The following is a 21864-nucleotide window of genomic DNA, read 5'->3' as shown; positions in this document are numbered from 1 at the left end:
GAACATGGTAGATGGCTTTTTCCACATGAGATTGCATATACTCATCAAAGATTGACAGCCTTTTTGAAGCTCTCCAACTGAATCTCCAGGCTGCTTATTAAATGTAGGAGAGATTTAAACATAGCTACTGAAGGAAATATTTAAAGTGGTAATAATTGAAAGACAACTAGGACATATGTAGACTAGAATACGCACAGCCTTGAATGTGTATACAATGGCAATATTTTTAAAAATTATTACTATTTTCCAGAAGAGATTTATAAATAGAAGAACAGAGGAGTTAATGCAAGAAGGCGTCATAATAGTTTTATGTCTGCAATGCACCTAATTCAATGTAATATATCCAAATTATACTTTTGATCTAAGTTGTATCATGCAATGCATTGTGCATATCCAATCTCCCTCTCTTATCTATCCTGCTAAGCTTGTGAATTTTTTTAACTGCAATTTTTATGCTATACCATTAATTTCTACATACACTTAAGTTATATGACATTGTAGGAGGATGGCTTTGTTAGTCTACAGTAACCAAAAATCAGGAGGAGACTGGCTGTAACTTTTCAGAGTAACATATTTTATTAAAAGGAATAAGCTTTTGTGAGTTACCTAGATGCCTACATTTCCCCCACATTTTCACCAACATCACCATCACAGGTCCCAACAACTTCACTACAGATTTAGATGCACCTTCATATAATCTTCCTGTGATGATGGCATATATAATGTGATATATGCCATCATCTGCCAGCAATGTCCCCATGGATTCTACATAGGACAAATAGGGCAAATTTTGTGGAAAAGAATTAATGGACACAAGTTGGGCATAATCATTCAAAGAAGGACAAAGTAATGCCAGAGCATTTCAACCTCCCAGGACACTCCATGGCAGATCTCAAAGTAGCCACCTTTGTTGGGGGTGGGGGCATTTACCAGTACAGTTGAGCAAAAGATTGCTGAACTCACATTCATCCAAAAGTTTCAGGCTCAGAATGTGTCAACACGTACAATGGATTTATAATACATTACATTTGTTAATTGATAAAATACTTGTACAGTAGTCCATCTCACAAGTAACCTGCATAACCACCTTGTCTTCTGTCTTCCCCTCCCTTCCCCCTTCCCCCTTCCCCCCACCTCATCCCAATTTAAATCCTATACCAGTTTAGCTACTCCATGCATTTGATGAAGTGAACTGGAACTCACAAAAGTCTACGCTTTTTAATAAACTTTATTATCATGAAAAGGTGCTACCAGACTCCTGATATTTTATGAGGAACCGTGGAAACAACACTATCCTACTTACTATTTCCAAGAATAAGTAATAGACAATTAGATCCTTTTCACTGCCTTTCAAGAACAAAAGCCCTATGTTGTCTTTAAATCAACAGAAGTGTGCTGCCCAAATGAAAACCTAAACTGGGTCTCTGTTGGAATTGGAGACTCCTACTGCCAGGGCATTCTTTTGTCAGGGAACCAGATTTGTTGGTTCCCTGGTGGGTCACTGCCTGATGGCTTCAATCACCAATGTTGTGGTGGGCAAATAGAAAACAAAGACCTGATTTGCTGTGGTACTGCAGAAGTTGGAAAAACCTATCAACCTACAACAGGTACTCATGGATTATTTCTGTATTGTGCTCTGCTTAATGGTATGTGATGAAAACAAGGTGGTTCAGTTTTGCATAAAGCCCTAGATCCATATAGTTTTTAACCACTTTTCTTTTTTCCTGGTCCCACCAATCATTTCTTGGAATATGTCCCACAACATGGCACTCAAATGTGGAACATCAGTTTTGCCTGAAAGAGTCATTGTTTTGTTTATTTTTATCCTTTCAGATATTCTTCCTTAAAGGTTTTTTTAAATTATTTGTTTGTTTGTTTATTTTTATTTATTTATTTTTTATCCTGCCTTTATTATTTTTATAAATAACTCAAGGTGGCGAACATATCTAATACTCTTTCCTCCCCCTATTTTCCCCACAACAACAACCCTGTGAGGTAGGTTGGGCTGAGAGAGAGCGACTGGCCCAAGGTCACCCAGCCAGCTTTCATGCCTAAGGTGGGGCTAGAACTCAGTCTCCTGGTTTCTAGCCCATTGCCTTAACCACTAGACCAAACTATACACAAGAAACTTGCTGATATCCCTCTTATTAATAGAAAGTGCTGATCTGATTATATGAGGATCAAGAATCAAACAGTTGTGATTATAATTTGTATATATGTTCTGCTGTTCAGTTATGCCAAGTAACTAGAAATAATTCCAACCAGTCATTCAGGACTGCAAAAATTACAAATTAGCACAGACAGTTCTCTCTTCTGTGCCATGGCCAGTATCCTGGATGACCCTGGAAAGCACTCTAGAACATCTGCAGTATTCTGAAGTGTCTTGTAAGAAAGTCTAGTGTGGGAAAAAATGGGGTTCTAATGACACAGTTTATGTATGTGCGTATTTTACCATTATAAAATACTGCTGATGAGAATGATCTTTTTCCAAGATAGCTCACAAGAAACAACGAAGAAAAATCAGCTTCAGAGTCAGTGGTTTATATAAACGGAATACTCTGACCATTTCTGATCTAAAGGTAAATGACTCTATATCACTAAGTTAGGATCTGATGAAGTTGATGAAGTTCAAAAAGAGATAAGTGAGAAGTATAAAGAACAAAAGGCCATGAATAAAGCTGAGTATGGAAGTGGTAGAAACAAGGATGCTCTGCAAGGATAGAAAGATATGGAGGGGTATAGTGATTGGCCTTGGTGTAAACCAAGTTTAGCTTGCTTGCTTGCTTTCTTCTTATATGTCTCTAATTACTTTTCTTGCTATTTTTTTTCTGAGCTTTGCATAATACCACTTACCCCAAAAGGATATAACTTGGTGGGTATGTATGTATATAAAAATAAATTAAATTAATTAATGACAGTAGAAGAAAATTATTTCTCTCATCTCCTGACATGCTCAACCTAAAGTTGGGCTGGTCTTCAGTCATTGACCCTGTGTGAAACATTCAGCTCAGAGTAACACAGAAAATGTTATCTTATGTTTCTTCTGAACCAGATCCCGTTCTCAAGCAGCACAATGTGTGGCTCCCATTGGAAAGCACTGGCTCATAAAACATCTCTTTATGTACTTTATTACTTAAACTCTTTTTATTTGCCTGCAGGAGCCCTTTAACGAAATCACATTGAATTGACTTTCTCACACCAAATCAAATCTCCCTGGTCCCAGTACAGTTGTCTTTGTCAATATGTATTTTATAAATGGAGTGAATTAACAGATGCTCGTGGAAAAGAACTGCTGGGGTAGCGTTTATGTTTTTACTGCTCTCTCTGGGCAGATGAGTTGTGTGGGAGTGTAATACAAGTACCTTGGGATCAAAGATGTGTTCTTCATTTCATTGCATGTTTACATAGATTACATGCATAGGTTCTGCACAAGTATAGTTTTTAAAGTTTTGCTTTTTACTTTTTGTATATTATGTATGAAATGTAATAATATTACATTATTACATGTATTCTGCCTATAATAGCCAACTAAAAACAATAAGGCTGTAATGTATGCATGCTCATCCAGGATTGAGCCCCACTGAACCTTGTGGGCCTCACAGCTCATTAGGCCTGGATATGATAGGGCAGCAAATGTTTTAATTTTCCTGATGTCACTGAAGTAGAGCTCCCAGCATCCCACACCACTGGCCATTTTGGCTGGAGATTATAGTTAGTGACACCTCAAAGGTCATCACTGTTTTTGTTACATTATTTACTTAAAAATATGACTATTAGATATATTATATTCCACTGTAAATTGCCATGCTCTGCAGTAACCTTAAATGCATATTAGTGAAGTGAACACAGATGGTTCTTCTTGTTTGCCACTACCTTTCTTCCCTGCCCCCCCACCCTGCATGGATGCTTTTTTGTTGTAACAAAGAGCAAAGTTCTTCTGCCCAAGCATAGCACTTTCTGTTTTTGAAACAACCTGTGATAGTTTAACCATCCACTGATTCTTGCTACACATGCAAACTTGCCATTGATTCTCTCCCTCATCAGCATGCTGCGCTCATCTCTTCCAAATGTGAAGACCTTTGTCTCCATAGGTAATTAGTAATGAGATGTCCCACTTTCGTGCCTGCATGGCTAGCATTTATCAGATCAGGCTGGTGGAGGCTGGTAGCTACTACTCAGCATTTGGTTACATTCACCCCTTCTTTTTAATTGATGAGAAGCTATCTTTCTTTACTCATAGCTTTATTTTAGCCTAATGTTATTATCATCTTCCTAAGGGGTAAGAGAGATCACCTTCAGAACAGGTGCTTATAGGAAGTAATCAATACAAATTATATAGGGGGCAAGGCTATTACAGTTTTCTTCTCTACATAATAAATAATATAAAGAAGGAAGAGAAGATAATACTCACTGTTGTCTGACATATTCTTCTAAAGAATGCAATTTTTTCATGTGCACAGAGTATATAGCTTTTTAAAATTAGTGTGAGAAATCCTGTGTACAAGACCTCCTTGACGTATCTCTGACATTTTTCCAGTGTTGTATGTCTGAGGGCTCTATTAGTCTTGACATATCTAAAACTTGTGAATGTCATGTTCATTGTTCCAATGTTCTGAATACATCGTAACGTTTCGCATGTCACTTTCCTGATCCGTGTTTCACGGTTGTTGAGTGGAGATTTCCAGCCGTGCCAGGCTGTAATCTCCTTACTGTAACTGTGGAATGTATGTTTGGGTTATTGCCTGTGTTCAAGGTTACTTTCTCAGGCCGATGTGTGTGACGGTTGCCAACACCTGGGAGGGGGTGGTTGCTAAGTGGGAGCAAGGGCGGATCGGGTTTGAAGCGAGGGTTTTTAGTTTGTATTTGGCGCGCTTTTGCTCATTCTCAGCTTTCTTCGTATTTGCACACTATTCTCTCAATAAATCAGTTTTCCTTAAGCACCTGCTTGTGAGACTGAGTCCGTCAGAATAGGCAACCATTACATAAAGCTGAGAATCTCAAAAACTTATTCTGCTAGCCCCTATCCAGATTCGTCTGTGAAGGGGAGCACTAGCGATGAACGAACCGAGATTGCAAGAGATGGAGAGCGAGGCATCGAGCGAAGGGGAACCGGACTCCACAGTGGTGAGAGTGGAGAAGGTACTCTGCAGCGACGCTCCGGAGGGTCGGGCAGAACCCAACCCCAACCCGAAGGAGAAGGAGGGACGTCAAAAAGCACCAGAAACAACCAGTACTTTGGCCAGTGACTACCTCACTTGGGACAAGGACTCGGTCACTGGGGTGACTCAAGCCTCCTGGAAGCGGCGGTACCTGCTGTCACCTAATGTGGTCAGAAAAGAGGCGCCTGAGGGGTCACCCACCCCTGACCATATAAAGGCGTTGGAGGCAAAATTAGACTCAGTCGAATTCATGCTGAAAAAATTGTCCATGGGCTGGGGTTCACCTGAAAGAGGAAGGGAAAGGTCCCACCGCAGGCATTCCACCCCACCGTCACCCCTACCATCCCCCAGAGGGAGAAGCAGGGTCCGGCGTCGAGGAGAGGGGCCCGATGGTGACAATTTCGAGGTCCCCTCTGGTGGAGAGGTGCTCGCTAGGGGCCGTGCAAAGGGCTGAGCGACCAGAACCAGCGAGACCCCCACCCTTCACAGTAAAGTTCGATGGGGACCCTACCAAATTGTCTTTCTTCATAACGAATGCTAACAGTTATATGGAGGATTGGGAACAGGGGTTCCGGTCAGAGCGGGGCAAAATAAATGCCATTGCCACCAAGCTCAAGGGGAGGGCGGCTGATTGGTATGTACAGCTGTGCCAATCGGATGCTCTGGAGTTAGAAGACTTCGAGGAGTTCCTGTGGGCGTTACGGCAACATTTTGAAGACCTGTTAGCTCAGGAAAGAGCGAAGCGGGCATTAAAGGGACTGTACCAAGGGTCACGATCCATGGCGGATTATGCGCTGGAATTTAAAGCACTGGCTGGGAAAGTGGAGGATTGGTCCCAATCCACGTTGGTGGAGATGTTCAAGGATGGACTGGAAACTGAGGTTCTGAAGTGGTCCCTGGGGCGAGAGGACCCAAAAACCCTGTATGACTGGATTCAGCTGGCGGGCAGCGCTGAGCATGCCCTAGAGACGTTTGCCCACTGAAGATCGGCGAGGTATGGGAGATTCAGTAAGGGGTCCCGCACCCCGGCTCCTCCAGGGAGATTCAGCCAACGGACCTGGGAGGAAGAGAAGGAGCGACGCTATGCGAGAGGCCAGTGTTTGCGGTGCAGAAAGGAGGGGCACCGAGCAGCGGCGTTCCCAAAGGGAAAGACCGAGGACCGGCCGGGAAAGTCATCTGGAAAATCTCCTTCTCTACCAAGAAAAATGAAGGTGGCGCTGGCGGAGGCTGAACCTGAAGAAGTCCCTTTCTTTGGGGATGAGGAGGAGGCTGTTCTTAATCAACCGGCGGGAAACGCCAGCCACCTGTTTTAAAGGGCGCCGCTGGGTAGGTGGAACAGGAAGGGCGCGATCACGCTTCGGTGAGTGGAAACTTCCCTGCACTGACAGTGAAGGTGAAATTGGGGTCCCGCACTCGAATGGTGGAATTGTGGGCAATTATGGATTCGGGGTGTTCTAGGTGTTTAATGCACCCTGACGTGGTGGCTGCATTAGAGTTACCCACGTTCCCTTTGAAACGTCCTATGATCTTCATGCAATTAGATGGATCTACAGCGGGAGGGTTGCCTGCAACTCTTTCCACAGGGTTGGTGGCGTTGCAGATGGGCAGCCACTGGGAGAAACTGCCTTTTGTGGTGGTGCCTGTGGGGGGTCCGTTTGTCATTTTGGGAATGCCTTGGTTTGTCCAACAAAACCCCCATATAAATTGGGTGCACAGAACTGTGACATTTGCAGATGGGTTCTACAAAGCCCCTGAGGGGGATGATACGGGCGATGGCACAGTGGGGAGGGCAGCAGTGGCAACTCCGCATTTCCTCACCGGTCTGCTAGATGGGCTACTGGTGCAATACCAGGATTTTGCAGATGTGTTTGGCGAAAAGGAGGCTGATCGGCTGCCGCCGCACCGCAAAACTGACTGTGCCATAGAACTTATCCCTGATGTGAAATTGCCGAAGCCAAAAATCTATGCTATGACCCAAAAGGAGCTGGCAACACTACAAAAGTTTGTTGACAAAAATCTAGCTAGAGGTTTCATTGAACCAGCCAGCTCCCCAGTAGGGGCTCCTGTGCTCTTTAGACCAAAGAAGGATGGGACTTTGAGACTCTGTACAGATTTCCGTGGACTGAATGCAGTATCAATATCAAATAAATATCCGGTACCGTTAATCAAAGACATGTTAGCACATCTGGCAAGGGGGAAAATATTCTCCAAGTTAGACCTGAGAGAGGCATATTTCCGTATTCGCATTCGGGAGGGGGATGAATGGAAAACTGTGTTCAATTGCCCTCTGGGATCTTTCCAATATAAAGTATTACCTTTTGGGTTGGCGGGAGCGCCTGGGGTCTTTATGCAGCTAATCAATGAGGTCTTGCATGACCATTTATTCAAGGGGGTCTTGGTGTATTTGGATGATGTGTTAATCTATACTGAAACAATGGAGGAACATATAGAACTGGTCAGACAAGTGCTCAGCAAGCTGAGAAAGGCTGAACTGTATGCTAAATTGTCCAAATGTGCTTTTCATAAATCTTAAATTGACTATTTGGGCTACAGAATTTCAGACAAAGGTATCGAAATGGATCCAGCTAAGATTGAAGCCATTCTGGCATGGGAGCAGCCATGCACACATAGGCAGCTCCAAAGTTTCCTTGGATTCATGAACTACTATCGCCAGTTCATCCAGGGGTTCGCGGAGATAGCTTTGCCCCTCACTGAATTACTCAAAACGAAAGGGCAGGGGGATACACGGAGGGCAAAGAATCCGGGGGCGTTGCTTAAATGGACGCCCGTATGCCAGGTGGCTTTTGACAAGCTTAAAAAGCTATTCACGGCTGAACCTATTCTACAGCATCCTGATCCTAGCAAACCATTTGTGGTGCAAGTGGATGCCTCTGATTTCTCCATTGGAGCGCTCCTGCTACAAGCAGATGCATCGGGATGCTTAAAGCCTTGTGCTTACCTATCCCGCAAGTTCTCTGAGACAGAAAGGCAGTGGCACGTTTGGGAAAAAGAGGCTTTTGCTGTTAAAGCTGCTTTAGACACTTGGCACCACTTATTGGAGGGGGCTACCCACCCTTTCGAGGTTTGGACTGATCACAAGAACCTCGAAACACTCAGTGCACCTCGTAAGCTTAACCCAAAGCAAATCAGATGGGCTCAATTCTTCAGCTGTTTTGATTTCAAGTTAAAATTCATTCCGGGAAAGAAAAACTTTCTGGCTGATGCCCTTTCCCGCCGACCCCAAGATTCCAGCACTGTGCCAGACGTAGTAGGCACATTGTGGACGGAGCCGCAATTGAGTCTGGCAGCTGTGACTCGCAGCCAGACTCGCGCGCAGCAAACCGACGCTTCACTTTCACCTTGTCCGGGACGCTTGCCAATTCCCTCAGACTCGCAACAACAGTTTCTTTCCAAATTGAAATCTGACACTTGGTTGCAAGCAAATTTAGACAATGTTAATTTTGACCACGGCTTTGCTTGGAAGCATGATCGTCTCTATGTGCCTGATGCTTTGCGCAAAGACATTTTGGTCTGTTCCCATGATGACAAACTGGCTGGGCATTTTGGGTTTGTGAAAACACTCCATTTGGTTAGATGCCAATTCTGGTGGCCAACACTAAGGCGTGATGTTAAAGACTATGTTGCATCCTGCCCTGTGTGCGCTGGCTCCAAACAGAAGGTTGGTAAGCCCCAAGGGCTGCTGCAACCAGTGGCCAGTCCCTCTCACCCCTGGGAGGAGATCTCTATGGATTTTATCGTGGATTTACCTCCAAGCCAAAGAAAAACTGTAATTTGGGTTGTCAAAGACTATTTCTCAAAACAAGCCATTTCATCCCATGCACTTCTATTCCCTCTGCACAGCAGTTAGCCTGCCTCTTTCTTGTACATGTGTACAGACTCCACGGGAGCCCCTCCCGTTTGGTGACTGACAGAGGCACACAGTTTACTTCGCAATTTTGGCGGGCTTTTATGAAATTGGTTGGCACTAAACAAGCGCTGTCCACTGCGTCGCATCCTGAGACTGATGGATCTACAGAGGCGCTTAATTCCACACTGGAGCAATATCTGCGTGCTTTTGTCAATTATCAGCAGGATAATTGGGTCGATCTACTACCCTTTGCTGAAGTCGCCTACAACAATGCAGTGCATCAGAGCACTGGACAAGTGCCTTTTCGTACTGTCTTCGGTCGGGATTTTGTGCCCATTCCTGAACTGCCTCAACCAACCTCTCTGCCTTCCTCTCCTTCGGATTGGGCAGCACGTCTGGCTACCTCCTGGCCCAAAATACAACATGCTCTTGCAGATGCCCAAGCTGCCTACAAACGCCACGCTGACACTAAACGTGCACCTCAGCCAACTTTCAAAGTTGGGGATAAAGTTTATCTCTCAACGAAGTTTAACAAATCCTCTCAACCCTCTAAGAAATTGGCACCTAAGTTCGTGGGTCCCTTTCCTATTGTGGCCCAAATTAATCCTGTTACTTTTAAGTTAGACTTGCCTCGTAATCTTAAACGTTTGCATCCCGTTTTTCATTGCAGCTTGCTCAAACCTTTTCACCAATCAGATCGCTGGCACCCACAACCATCACCTCCTGTACCCATTATTATTGATGGTCAGCAACACTTCGAAGTCAAGGAGATTCTTGACTCTCGACGCCTGCATTCTACTCTTCAATACCTCGTTCGTTGGAAACATTTCCCTCATCCTGAGTGGGTCCCTGCCCGCGATGTTCACTCCCCTGTTTTAGTTACCCATTTTCATGCTGCCTATCCTACTAAGCCTGCTCCTTAAATTAAGGTTTTTTAAGGGGGGTGGTATGTCATGTTCATCGTTCCAATGTTCTGAATACATCGTAACGTTTTGCATGTCACTTTCCTGATCCGTGTTTCACGGTTGTTGAGTGGAGATTTCCAGCCGTGCCAGGCTGTAATCTCCTTACTGTAACTGTGGAATGTATGTTTGGGTTATTGCCTGTGTTCAAGGTTACTTTCTCAGGCCGATGTGTGTGACGGTTGCCAACACCTGGGAGGGGGTGGTTGCTAAGTGGGAGCAAGGGCAGATCAGGTTTGAAGCGAGGGTTTTTAGTTTGTATTTGGCGCGCTTTTGCTCATTCTCAGCTTTCTTCGTATTTGCACACTATTCTCTCAATAAATCAGTTTTCCTTAAGCACCTGCTTGTGAGACTGAGTCCGTCAGAATAGGCAACCATTACAGTGAAAGACTCAGGTATAATGTGTGATTTTGATGCTATTAGTTAAAACTAGAGAGTACAATTAACTCAATCCTTTGAGTGGCCTTTTAAATATCATTGCCATTTTTTCTAGCATCAATCTGATATTGGATCTAATGTACATTTTAAAAGTTTTTGTTGGAAATAAGGATTATAACTCATTTTAATATTAGATAGCAATATTTTATTAGCACTGAAATCAGTCTAACTCAAAATTATATTTGGGCTCTTCACTCTAACTGAATAACAAAAGGCATCCCAATAGCACAATTGTGACTTTCCCCGCAAGATAACATTACTAAAAGGAAATTATTGTTACAAACTTGCATTATGTATTAACTCCTATGTCAAAATAATCCTATTTTAAAGCAGAATTAAGCACCTATAATAGAGTGTGATCCTGAGGCCAAAGGAGATTTACCATCCTTTTTATTTAGTTTGTGCATAAAGAAATGTGTATTTAAAAAGAAAAAGATTCCAATGTGTATTTAAAAGAAAAAGAAAGTAATCCTATTGTAGTGGTCTCCAAACACATGATAGTATTCTATTAAAAAAGGCATTTAAGATGATGGCAAGATATTAGCATTAGTTAACTTATTTAAACTGTTTGTTTATGTCAGTTCTTAATTCACTATAGGAGGTAAATCAGGATCCTGAACAATTTATTAAGCAAATAAACAAACAAGAACAAGAACAATGAATAAAGAGGTTGGTGGAAGAAGAAGAGAGAAACTTCTATACTATAGAACAATTGTCCTGATCATTGATGGGGATTTACATAAACTTTTAGAAATAATTCAGATCTTGAAGCATCTAGAGCAACCCAATTAATACAGGAAATATAATTTGTAAAAAAAGCAGTCTTGAGTAATGATGATGAATTAATCATCAACCAGTCTGCTTCTATGGGAGTCTTTTGTCTTTGAGAAAAATGTACATGAAAACAAAACTGATAAACTTACCTTTACTGTTTACATATATATTTTCCGTTCTGCTTTACTTAAGCTTCTAATACAGAGACATCTACTGGTCTAGCCAGTTGTATCATGTGAGACAGTGAAATCTTTCCTAGAGGACCCAAAATTGTGATTGCCTGTGTCCACCTAATTTTCACCAGAAGCTATTAAAATGAAAGAAACCATATCCCTTTTTCAGTATTTGTGTTTTCTTAATCATTCTCCTAATGTTCAGTTGTGGTAATCAAATCCAAGGAAATAGTTCAGATGAGTTAACATTGATTCTTTGGTTTGGTATATGAAATAACGGAGGTTGAATTTCTGTGAACAAATTGTCACTGGAATAAGTCTCACTGATTAAGCTGAATTACATTTGTTTTTTGTGGTGATAGTTAAAAAAAAGTTGCCAGTAATATTTTAGCAAGTAATTCTCCCTCTTCATGTAGTTGAAAATGATCATTATTTTTTCTTTAAAAAGAGAGATCACTCCACCAGTAAGAGATGGGGCTTTTCTCATCCCACCCCATACTACCATAGGCATGTTTTCAGCTGTACATTCTCAGTGTCAATGGTCAAGGATCAAATGCTATGTCTAATAAATTAGGGTAAGGTCAAAGGCTATGCTGTGTGGTTTCAGAGGAATGTCTGTTTCTGAATTTGCAGCAGCTCATTCATGCTGAAGTGATGCACTATGGGAATTACTACCAAACTCTGCTCAGCAACATCTGCTCTCCCTAAGTGAGTTAGTGCACGTCAGACATCTTTATGTCAGAATATTGCAGTGATGGATGCAGTCTTCAGAAAATGCTGCATAAAAATCTGGTGTGCCGTTCTGGCCATTAAGTGAAATTACTATTTAAATTAATGGCGCTGTCACAGTTTATCTGTGCAAAGAATGAACGCTGATTAGGGTATTAAGTAATTAGCAATTTATCACGCTGGAACAAGGTTGATAATAATTAAAGAAGTAATGGTTTACCAAAGAAACTAGAAAGATAGTCACTTCTTGTTATACAAGTGAAATTTGGCTAAAAATATTATTCAGTGAAACAAAGATGATATTCTTAGAGAATGCAGCTTTCTTTTTCTGTCCTAGCATAAAAGCAATTCTTTAGCAAAATTTTACTTTGCCTGTCCAAAGTGCTTCTAAGCTAAAATGTTCTCACTTCCTTTTTAAGAAGAAATCACTATATGATGTAATCACATATTTTGGGGGAGGATAGAAAGGGAACAATAAACTCTGGCTGACTAATAAATTTCATATTTATTAGATTGCTCAGAACTGCAGTTGATACAAAATGTAGTAGTCCACGTGTTAACTGGTGTTAGGCCCATGAACATAGTACACCTGTGCTATGGACCCTGCATTGGCTGCTGATGTTTCCTGATGCAATACCAAGTGCTACTTTTCATCTATAAAGCCTTATCTGGCTTGGTGCCAAGATATTTTCAGGACCACCTTCTTCAACCAGAACCCTAACCCTGTCTTATACAAACCACCTGGAAAAAATAATACCATAAAAACTGGAGACCAAGGTGAAGTAGAGGTTCTTCTCTGTTATGGCCCCCATGTTGTGGAATAGTCTTCCACTAGGAACCCATTGGCCTTCTGGAAGGAGATGACAATGGGGCTCTTACGAAGGGCTTTCTAAATTAGTTTAGCACTTTTGGAATTTCTTCTGTATTCCTTCAGTTTATAGTTAATGAAGAGTCCTCTTTTATTTGTATTAATTACCATATTATTTGTACTGTGATTGTGGCAGTCTAGAAATCTAATAAATAAACTAAAAGCCTAGCCGTGCCATAGTAGTACCATGGCAGATGGATTGCACTGATTAGGTTTGAAAAGAGATATTGTCCGGTTCAGACTATGCAACCAGGCAGATTAATATCAAAAATACTCTTTATTAAATAGCTATTTACAATAAGTAAGTCCTTGAAGAATGAAGAGCTGGGTTCAACAAGCCCAACTGGGCCACAAAGAAGCAATGGAACAGGACTTTCTAATGGAAACTGGAAGGATGGAAGAGACTGGAATGCCAGGTGCTGCTGAAACTGAGGATACAGGTCTCGAGCTGGAACAGAACTGGAGTTGCTGTGGCACTGGAACAATGGGTGGGACTGATGGCCCACAGACAGACAGTTACTCCGGTAACTGGAGTCTTGAAGCAAGACTATGAACTGGAAACGAGGCTGGACTCGACTAGAACTCTGAACTAGGCTGGAGGCTTGGAGCAAGACTGGAACTCGGAGCAAGGCTGGACTCGGCTGGAAGCCCGGGACTGGGCTGGATTTTCTGGACTGGAGACTTGAAGCAAGGCTGGGAACTCAGAGCAAGGCTAGACTTGGCTGGAAGCCCTGAACTGGGCTGAATTCTCTGGACTGGAGACTTGAAGCAAAGCTGGAAATGCGAAACAAGGCTGGACTGGGATACGCGTTCACAACAGGCTAAGTGTGAAACTCCTGAGCAATGCTGAGTGCCTGAAGCACAGTTAGACTGCACTGAAGGCAAGCAGGTGGGGACTCTTCTGCTGAAGCTGCAGGCTTGGAGGATCGGTTGTCTCCAGCAGCTCGCTCTTTGCAAGTCTGCCTTTTATCCCAATCCTTTGTGCGCCTGGACCTGTCCTAACTGCCAGGAAACACGCTGAGACAAGGAACTGGTCTCTAATGTTTTATTGCTTGTACATAACAGGAATCCTAACAAACTGAAGAAGCATGGGAAAACCCCAGCCATATAAACCCCAAAGGTTAAGGCAGTTCCGATCTGTGTCTCTTTGAAGGGCTACCTAATTCCTCAGTGCTACGCATGCGCTTAACAGTCTGGATGGGAGCCCCCTGCTCGCCATCCTTACTCATGACAGGACCCTTCTGCAGCCAATCAGGCTGCCTTCTCCTTCGTGCCCTTTTCTGCCTGTTGTTGGTGTGCACTGATTGGAGGATTCGAATCCTCCCCTGAATCCTGGGCAATCAGCACCTTGGAATCTTCCCATGCTGCTGGCTCATCTTCAAGTTTTGTTTTCCCGGTTTCAGCCCAGTAAGTTTCCATTTCCTCCTCTGACTCAGAAGAAGTTTCGCTTTCTGAGTCAGAGGCAGGCTTGACTCTGACAGATATGTAGAAATTTCTAGAAGTAAGGACATTGTGCTATGCTGCTACATTGGCTATGATAGCCATTAATAGTCATGATATTATGCTGTTATTCAAAATTCTTAGATGAATTAGACATGGGTTATCAGAGCTGGGCTGCAAAACTCTGGACAACCAGTGGATGGCAGCAAAAGGGTTGTCTGAATTTTTGCAACCTAGATTTGGTTGCCCTAAAATTGGACAAGACCATAAGCCAGGGATAAAAATCTGATGCCCTCCAGATGTTTTGAACTAAATCTCCTTTTTTAAAATTATTATTAATTATTATTGAAGAGATTTTTTTACAGAATAAAAACAATACAAATTTAAAGAAAAAAAGAAAAAAAGAAAAGTGATAAGTGAATAAGTAAGAAAGAAAAGAGAAAAGGAAAGGAAAAAGAAAAAGAAGAGGCTTCCGTTCTTCATAGCAGTTATAAATGCATTTATATTTTGTCCTCTTTCTCCATCATTATATCATGGCTCCCTTCTTTCCATATTCTACCCTTTCTAATCATCAGACCCATGAATCACAAATTCTTTTTTTTCCGTTTTCAGCAAAAGGTGCGTAAAGGGTTTCCAGCCACTGACAAATGTAATTGTTGTCTATTCCCTAATCAGGCAAGTCAACTTTGTGATCTCTGCAAATTCTATCATCTTCACCAACCATTCCTCCAGTGTGGGTATTTCAGGGTCTTTCCATCTTTGTGCACCTTGCTGCAGTTACCATGTACAAAACAATCCTCCATAGGTCTTTTCTAGTTGTCTATCCATTAGTCCTAACAAAAGAAGTTCTGGTTTCAGTTGAATATTAATTGTTAAAATTCTTTGTATCAAATACTGTGTGTATTTGAATTCATAAATCTCCCACAGCCCTTTGTCAATAATAAACGGGTTTCCTTGCTCATGGCCTTCTGGACAAAATTGAAGACCTGGTTCTGCCTCCTTGCTTGGGATGGGGAAGGTAACAGCTCCATCTGGGGGTGGTTAGCGCCATAGCACCCCCTATCAATTGCTATTCCATTTCCTCTTGGATTTTATATTTATTATCTTATTTATGTTTTTAGATTGTGATTGAGGTTTAGATGTTTTTACTGCTGCTTTTATTGTAAACCGCCCGAGGTCCCCCATTGGGGGAGATGGGCGGTAATATAAATTTAACTAATAAATAAATAAAATAATGGAAATAAAGTGAGTTGAAATCAAAGACATTCAGAGAGAACCAGGTTGCCTACTGCTGCTATAGGTAGAATGGAAAAATGAATGGGGATCAGTTCATTCACATGTCACCTCCTCAGCTTTAATAATATGGATTTCTTCTAAATAAATAAAATATATCTGATAGTATATAAGATTAAACTGCCTTGCTTTTAAAGTTTGGTTTGCTGTGACACCATTTACATGCATTTGAATTTAACTAGTCCCATGAATGAAATCACTTTGTTGTATGCATGGCTGGGTTAATCATTAGGTTTATTATATCACATAATATCTCCCCAGCTAAGGTGGATCTTTATAATGTACACTATTTTAAGGAAACTGTTGTTGAAAGAAATTCTGATTAAATGCTTGACTGAATGAAATGTAAGAGATATAATCAGAGATCTTGTTTAGAGTATCTTAAACATTCCTTTGCACTTTGTATTTTGACCTGGCCCTACTCCCATGTATGAAGCATGATTCCTTCCTTTATAATTACTGGCATGCTTACCAGACTAAAATGTCAAAGGAGCATGGATGGCTTATCATGCTGAAGAATTATTTTGGACAAGAAGCAGCAACCTGTGCAGCTGCCTGTTTGAACATTGCATCTGCAGGCAGAAGGTAATTGTATGAAGGAATGTGGCTTATGAGAGAAGTAAGATGCCTTTTGGAAGCATATATAGCAAAATTACGCTTCCTACTTTCCACAATAAGAGAGTAATCAAGAATAATGTTTAATGTTTTTTTTTTCCTAAAAAAAAAACCTGGACAGGTTTCACTCCCTGATTGCCATTCTTGCTAGTGTGGTAATCCTTAAACTGTCAAACCTACCTGACAATAAAGGTCCTATTATACAATTGCCTATTTTGTGATATCAATTCTTACGATTTTATTGTGCATGATTTTTATAATGTACATAGAGGAGTAACAATCATTAGGAGTGGAACCCAAGAGCAATTGTAAACTGCCCCAGGGAAGACAGATGGCATGGTGCCAAGGAGCCCCTGCTGTAATAAAGAGCCAGACAGCATCCTGGCACAATCCTTGTTTATTTATTTATCTATCAAATTTATATAGCCACCCACCTCACAAAAAGTGACTCTGGGCAGCATGCAGCAATTAATTAAAACAATAAATACATAAAAACAATCGTTATTAAAAAAATAAAAACCACACGGCACAGGACAGAGTGACTGTTCATACCCCCGGTTCTTTCATATTAGACAAACAGTGCATGCAGTGTTGGTGAAGATGCCGTCTTTTTTTTGAACAGGAGTTTAAGAATTTAGGAAGCTGCCTTATACCAAGTAAAATTGTTGATTTGGCTTACTCAGTATTGTTTATTGTGATTGGCAGCAGCTCTTTCAGACTGAGGAAGAGTAGCTGTTGGTACCTGATGCTTACTTCGTTTGTTAATGGAGATACTAAAGGCTGAACTTGAGAATGTCTATATGGATTGAAGAACTGAACTTTGGTCTGCCCAGTTAGATGACTTGATCTTAGTTTTTCTCCTTCCTGACTGCTTCCCCACCTCCCTGCTTGGAAACTGTAGCCCCCCTAAAACATTACGTAGATACCAAATCACAATAATATCAATATAGGTGTAATGACACTTCCAAACTGTAATCCTTGTGCATTAATCAGACTTAGTTTCCAATGCATCCACATATACCCTTAAACCTAAGCATGTTCCTATATATGCACTTTGAGATTGAAAAATTTAATGTTTCTTATGAGAGATAAAGAACATTTGTATAATTTGCAGGTTCTGTATAAGTGTTCTGATCAATGCATCAGGGTGCCTAATACCATTGAAAATATAGGTGGTGAATGTAGTCTATTTATTGCATTTATTTTATTTGTTCTTGCCACACAGGAGTTGGCTTCCACAAGAAGGAATTTAAAAATACGGCACAAATACCAACTTAAATTATGTTTTATATCTTTATTTACATATTTTGGGATTCCACAGTTGATCACTGATACACTGTCACAGAAAGACAATTATAACAAAGTAATATTTTTTAAAAGATGCATAAATCATAGTATTGTAAAATATTGTGGCTTGTATGCAATAGTGTCCACTCAACAGGGAAAATACTTTTCTAATAGTGGACCCTGCCTCCAGTGCATCTTCCGGATCTCTTTCGCAGTGTTGAAGGACCATTTGGAGATGAGGACATGCCTCATTTTTTGAGTGGAAATACCAAAATTCTGACACTTTTTGTAGGGCACAAATGAATCAGAGGAGAAACCAAATCAGACTAGAACTCTGAAGTACAAACATATAAACATTGAGGAAATCTGTTTATTCCTAGTACCAAGTCTATTTTGCATTTTATATGACTTTAGAAATCCTGTTTTTCACAGATGCATGGGTTGACAAAACTATCTTTATTGTAACCAAACTAACCTTTTTAATAAAAAAAACCAAAATGAACGTGGAATGTGGCACATACAGCCACCAACTGCAAATAGTTACTTTCTGCAACCTATGCAAAAACAGGAGATCGTACCATGCCTGATCACCAGAATTAGCCGCTGAACAAAGGCCTCTCAGACATCTTAAATTCAGTATTAAGTACTACTTTAGATACCTTTTCTTAGTTTCAATAGCTGCCTTATGTTTTTATGCTGGATTTTATAGCATTCTTGGTATTGCCTTCACTTTCTCCTGTGTTTGCCTTCATGCATAATATTTTATTGTTGCAGGAATGTTCTGTTGTAGACATGAATATGTGAATATGTCAAGTACCATATGCTGCTCAGCTTTCAGTGGTGAGGCTAAAGCCCACATTAAAAAGAATAACCCAGTGCCATTAAAATGCTGCACAACTGAACTTATTCCAGAGAGCGAGGAATGTTGTAATGGACTTGGATATAATCCCCTGAAATATGTTTGCTCTGACAGGATTTCATCTGGAATGATGATGAAGGTAATTGATAGAAAACCTCTTGGTGGTTCTGATTTGACAATCAGGAGAGAAATACATTGTTCATAACTATTTTTGTAAAATAGGAATATAAAAACTCCTCTGTGCATTATTCATTTTCACATTACATCCATATTAATACCAAATGAGTTTGCCATGATTGATGTTATTGCAGTGAATTCTAAAGGAATTAATAATGATTAGCTGCTTCTTGTAAAGTGTTGCTCAGCACTTCAGATTAGTATAAGGGCTAAAAGTTAACATTCTGTCCTGGCTGGAAAATGTGTGTGTGTGTGTGTGTGTGTGTGTGTAGTAATGTTCAACTGCATGATTGGTTCATGCAGTCAATGATTTGGGCGTTCTTAAACTCTGTGGTTTTGCATGGGCCGTTAACACGGTATTTATATATGGGGGGAATGCCAAAATTTGTCATTTTAACATTATGGCCATACGAACACAAATAAGAAGGAAATTTTAAGCAGTGAAGTCCAAACTATAAAATGCTAAAACAAAAATATTCATTAAAATGAACCAGCTGCAAAATGCGTATTTAAAATCAATACATCAGTAAAATGTATCGAAGTTAGAAAGTTTCAGAGGGGTTTCACAAATTCAAGATCCAATAAATGTATAGGTGGTGAAAAATTTCATACAGTAAGATAGGTGCCAGGCAGAACTCTCTAGGGAGGAGATTCCAAAATTGGGAAGCGACTCTTGACTGCCTATAAGTAGACACCTGCTGAATTCCAGTATTTGGGAGCCTTTGCTGATAGTCTCAGAAAATGGTAAATAATAAAACATAAAAGCAGTAGGATTGAAATAGTGAGGTTTTTTTAATGTGAGTAATAGAAAAACGATGCAACTGAAATACAATAAGGTGGGGTACTGGGATTGCGTGAAAGGTACCGTTATAGGGAGTCTTGAAATGTGCTTCAGAAAAATGTCTATGCATGTCTGTTTAAGTTGTCTTTAACGTCTTCAAAGGTTTGGGAACTATTATTTTAGGTAAAAGAAGAATGTAAATGCAGCCTACTGTGCCCTATATATATGGAAGCACTGGCATACTGTGGACAATGTGGCTTTGATGAGCATACTTGTCTATGTGCTTGGATAAAGAGCCCCTGGAGTTATACAAAAAATAAAGAAAATAAAAGCGTATGCCCATCTTTGGAGGAGAAGGTTTATAGAGGAGGCCCAACTCAGTACTCATTCAAAGGTAAAATAATATGCGATTACTCATCAGCTACAGACTGTAAATTCTGTAATCAGTTCAGTAAAGTATAACGTGACCTCTTTATATTTAGAAATCTTGAAATGAGTGAAATCTTTTTACCAGTACACTGACAGATTTCAATATAATGCTAATTATGATTGGTATAAATATATATTGTAAATGTAGGAGAGGCAAAGGAGCCCTGTGGAATCAAACTAAGGGTCCATCAAACCAGCCTTTTAATTTGCAAAGGGACCACTGAAAAGCCATCTCTCCTACCTCCATAATTAGCACAGACTTCTGAAACTGGAGGTCACCTACACCCATCATAATTACTACCACTGATTACTATGATTATAGAAACTGTTTGAAAGAGATGCTTTGCAATGCACAGGAGTGCATATACGATACAGCTCTTTGAATCATTAAAGCAGCTGCATCTTTTTCTAAGCTCACATGTCTGAAAAGTGTGTGTACAATCTTGGCTTGCATGCTGTCTCCATACATTTTTCTTACCCTCTTTGAAATCTATAGAGCTAGTGGACATTGACATATTTTATGACAGTAAATTCACCCCACAACTATGTGCTTTGTGATGAATTGCTCTGAATCTCCCACTCTGGTAAGATTAGATATTTTAGATGCTGAAGTTAATAGTATTTCAACTGTCATGATTATTGCTTCAATTACTTCAAAATGTGGCAAAACAACCCTGTTGCATTGGCACCTTCTTCTCATTTGCCTATTTCATGCTCTGGCCTTTCACCCCAAAGTTATCCACTGAGAGCATCAGTTTCACTGACTAATTTCACTTTCTACTATTTTTACAAGAAAAGAAGAAAAAATATCTGTTTTCTTTATTCCAGATCAGAACCTAGAACCTCATGTTACATATGAATACAGGATAGCTGCATGGAACAAACACGGGAAAGGTTTAAGTGAAATTAAGAGTGCAACCACTAAACAAGATGTCCCTGAAGGTATAAGTCCACCTCATTGGACAAAAGTGGATAATCGAGAAGATGTAATATTTCTAACCTGGAAGGAACCTCATCAACCAAATGGTATTTTGGCAAAAGAAAAATGTCTGATTTGGCATTTACCCAGCACAAGGAATTTTGAGAACAAAACATTTACAATAAAACAATAAAATTGTGTTTAAGTGCACAGCCCTTAATACTGTGTGTATCAGCAAAGAAGTGTGTGCATGTGTAGATAAATAAATATATATCATACACAAACATGAATATGTGCAAATAAATGCATGCTCATACACACACATAAATATTGTATATGTGTTTTTATATGTGTTTATATACAGTATATTTTAAAGAAAAGACACAGTTCCTTTAAAGATCTACTGACGGGTGCTATATTCTCCCTCCTATGTGTGCTCCAAAGCACTTTTCTAAATTATTTCTGACTTCTGCACAGATGAGGGAGTGTCAGTGTATGTGTGTTGGTTCATTCTAGTGAAGAAGGACCCATCTTAATTACATCAGTTCCAGATCTTCATCTTCACCAGGAAAAAAAAATGTGCAATATATTTGATATATTTCTCTTTATTTTGCCTTAACATATCAGCATCTTGTTCATGACACTCCCCAGTCCCCAACTTTCACAGTGTTCTCATTTGAATGTAGTTAGATTGTGGTGAATGTTATATGAACAAGTCCTGGGCTGTTGTACTTCCTTCCTTTCTCTTCTCTGGCATGGCTGCAAGGAGTTTAAAGTTGGTACTCCTGTTTTTAATGAAGTGCAGTTGAATGTCATCTCCCTATACTATACTGTGGTTAATATCACAACTTATAAAACATGGTTGAAGCTTGGTTTGTTTCTATAAACTATAACCTATAACTGATTCTGACCACTATCATTTTAGATTAAGACATAACTTAAGAAATTAATTAAAAATTGAAAGGAAAGGTCCAAACATCCCAGAAGAAGGCAATGGCAAACCACTTCTGCATTGCTGCCAGGAAAATTTCATGAATCTGTCCATGTAGTAACTAGGAGTCAAGCTTAATTTGAGAGAGGAGAAGATAGATCA

The 21864-nt window shown here is 40.4% G+C and overlaps 1 protein-coding gene across 1 annotated transcript in view; it reads left to right on the top strand.

The window, feature by feature from the left end:
* USH2A (usherin) overlaps positions 1–21864 on the top strand; it is a 513845-nt gene that overhangs the window by 389815 nt on the left and 102166 nt on the right. Inside the window, exons 49-52 of the mRNA XM_063288775.1 lie at positions 1389–1607; positions 18381–18604; positions 19607–19817; positions 20681–20878. Coding sequence (XP_063144845.1) covers positions 1389–1607; positions 18381–18604; positions 19607–19817; positions 20681–20878 — 852 coding nt within the window. The remainder of the gene's footprint in view (positions 1–1388; positions 1608–18380; positions 18605–19606; positions 19818–20680; positions 20879–21864) is intronic.

The sequence above is a fragment of the Candoia aspera genome, chromosome 1 (assembly GCF_035149785.1).
Source record: "Candoia aspera isolate rCanAsp1 chromosome 1, rCanAsp1.hap2, whole genome shotgun sequence".
NCBI lineage: Eukaryota > Metazoa > Chordata > Lepidosauria > Squamata > Boidae > Candoia > Candoia aspera.
Note: the sequence above shows the minus strand (reverse complement) of the source record. Positions and strands in the feature narration are given on the sequence as shown.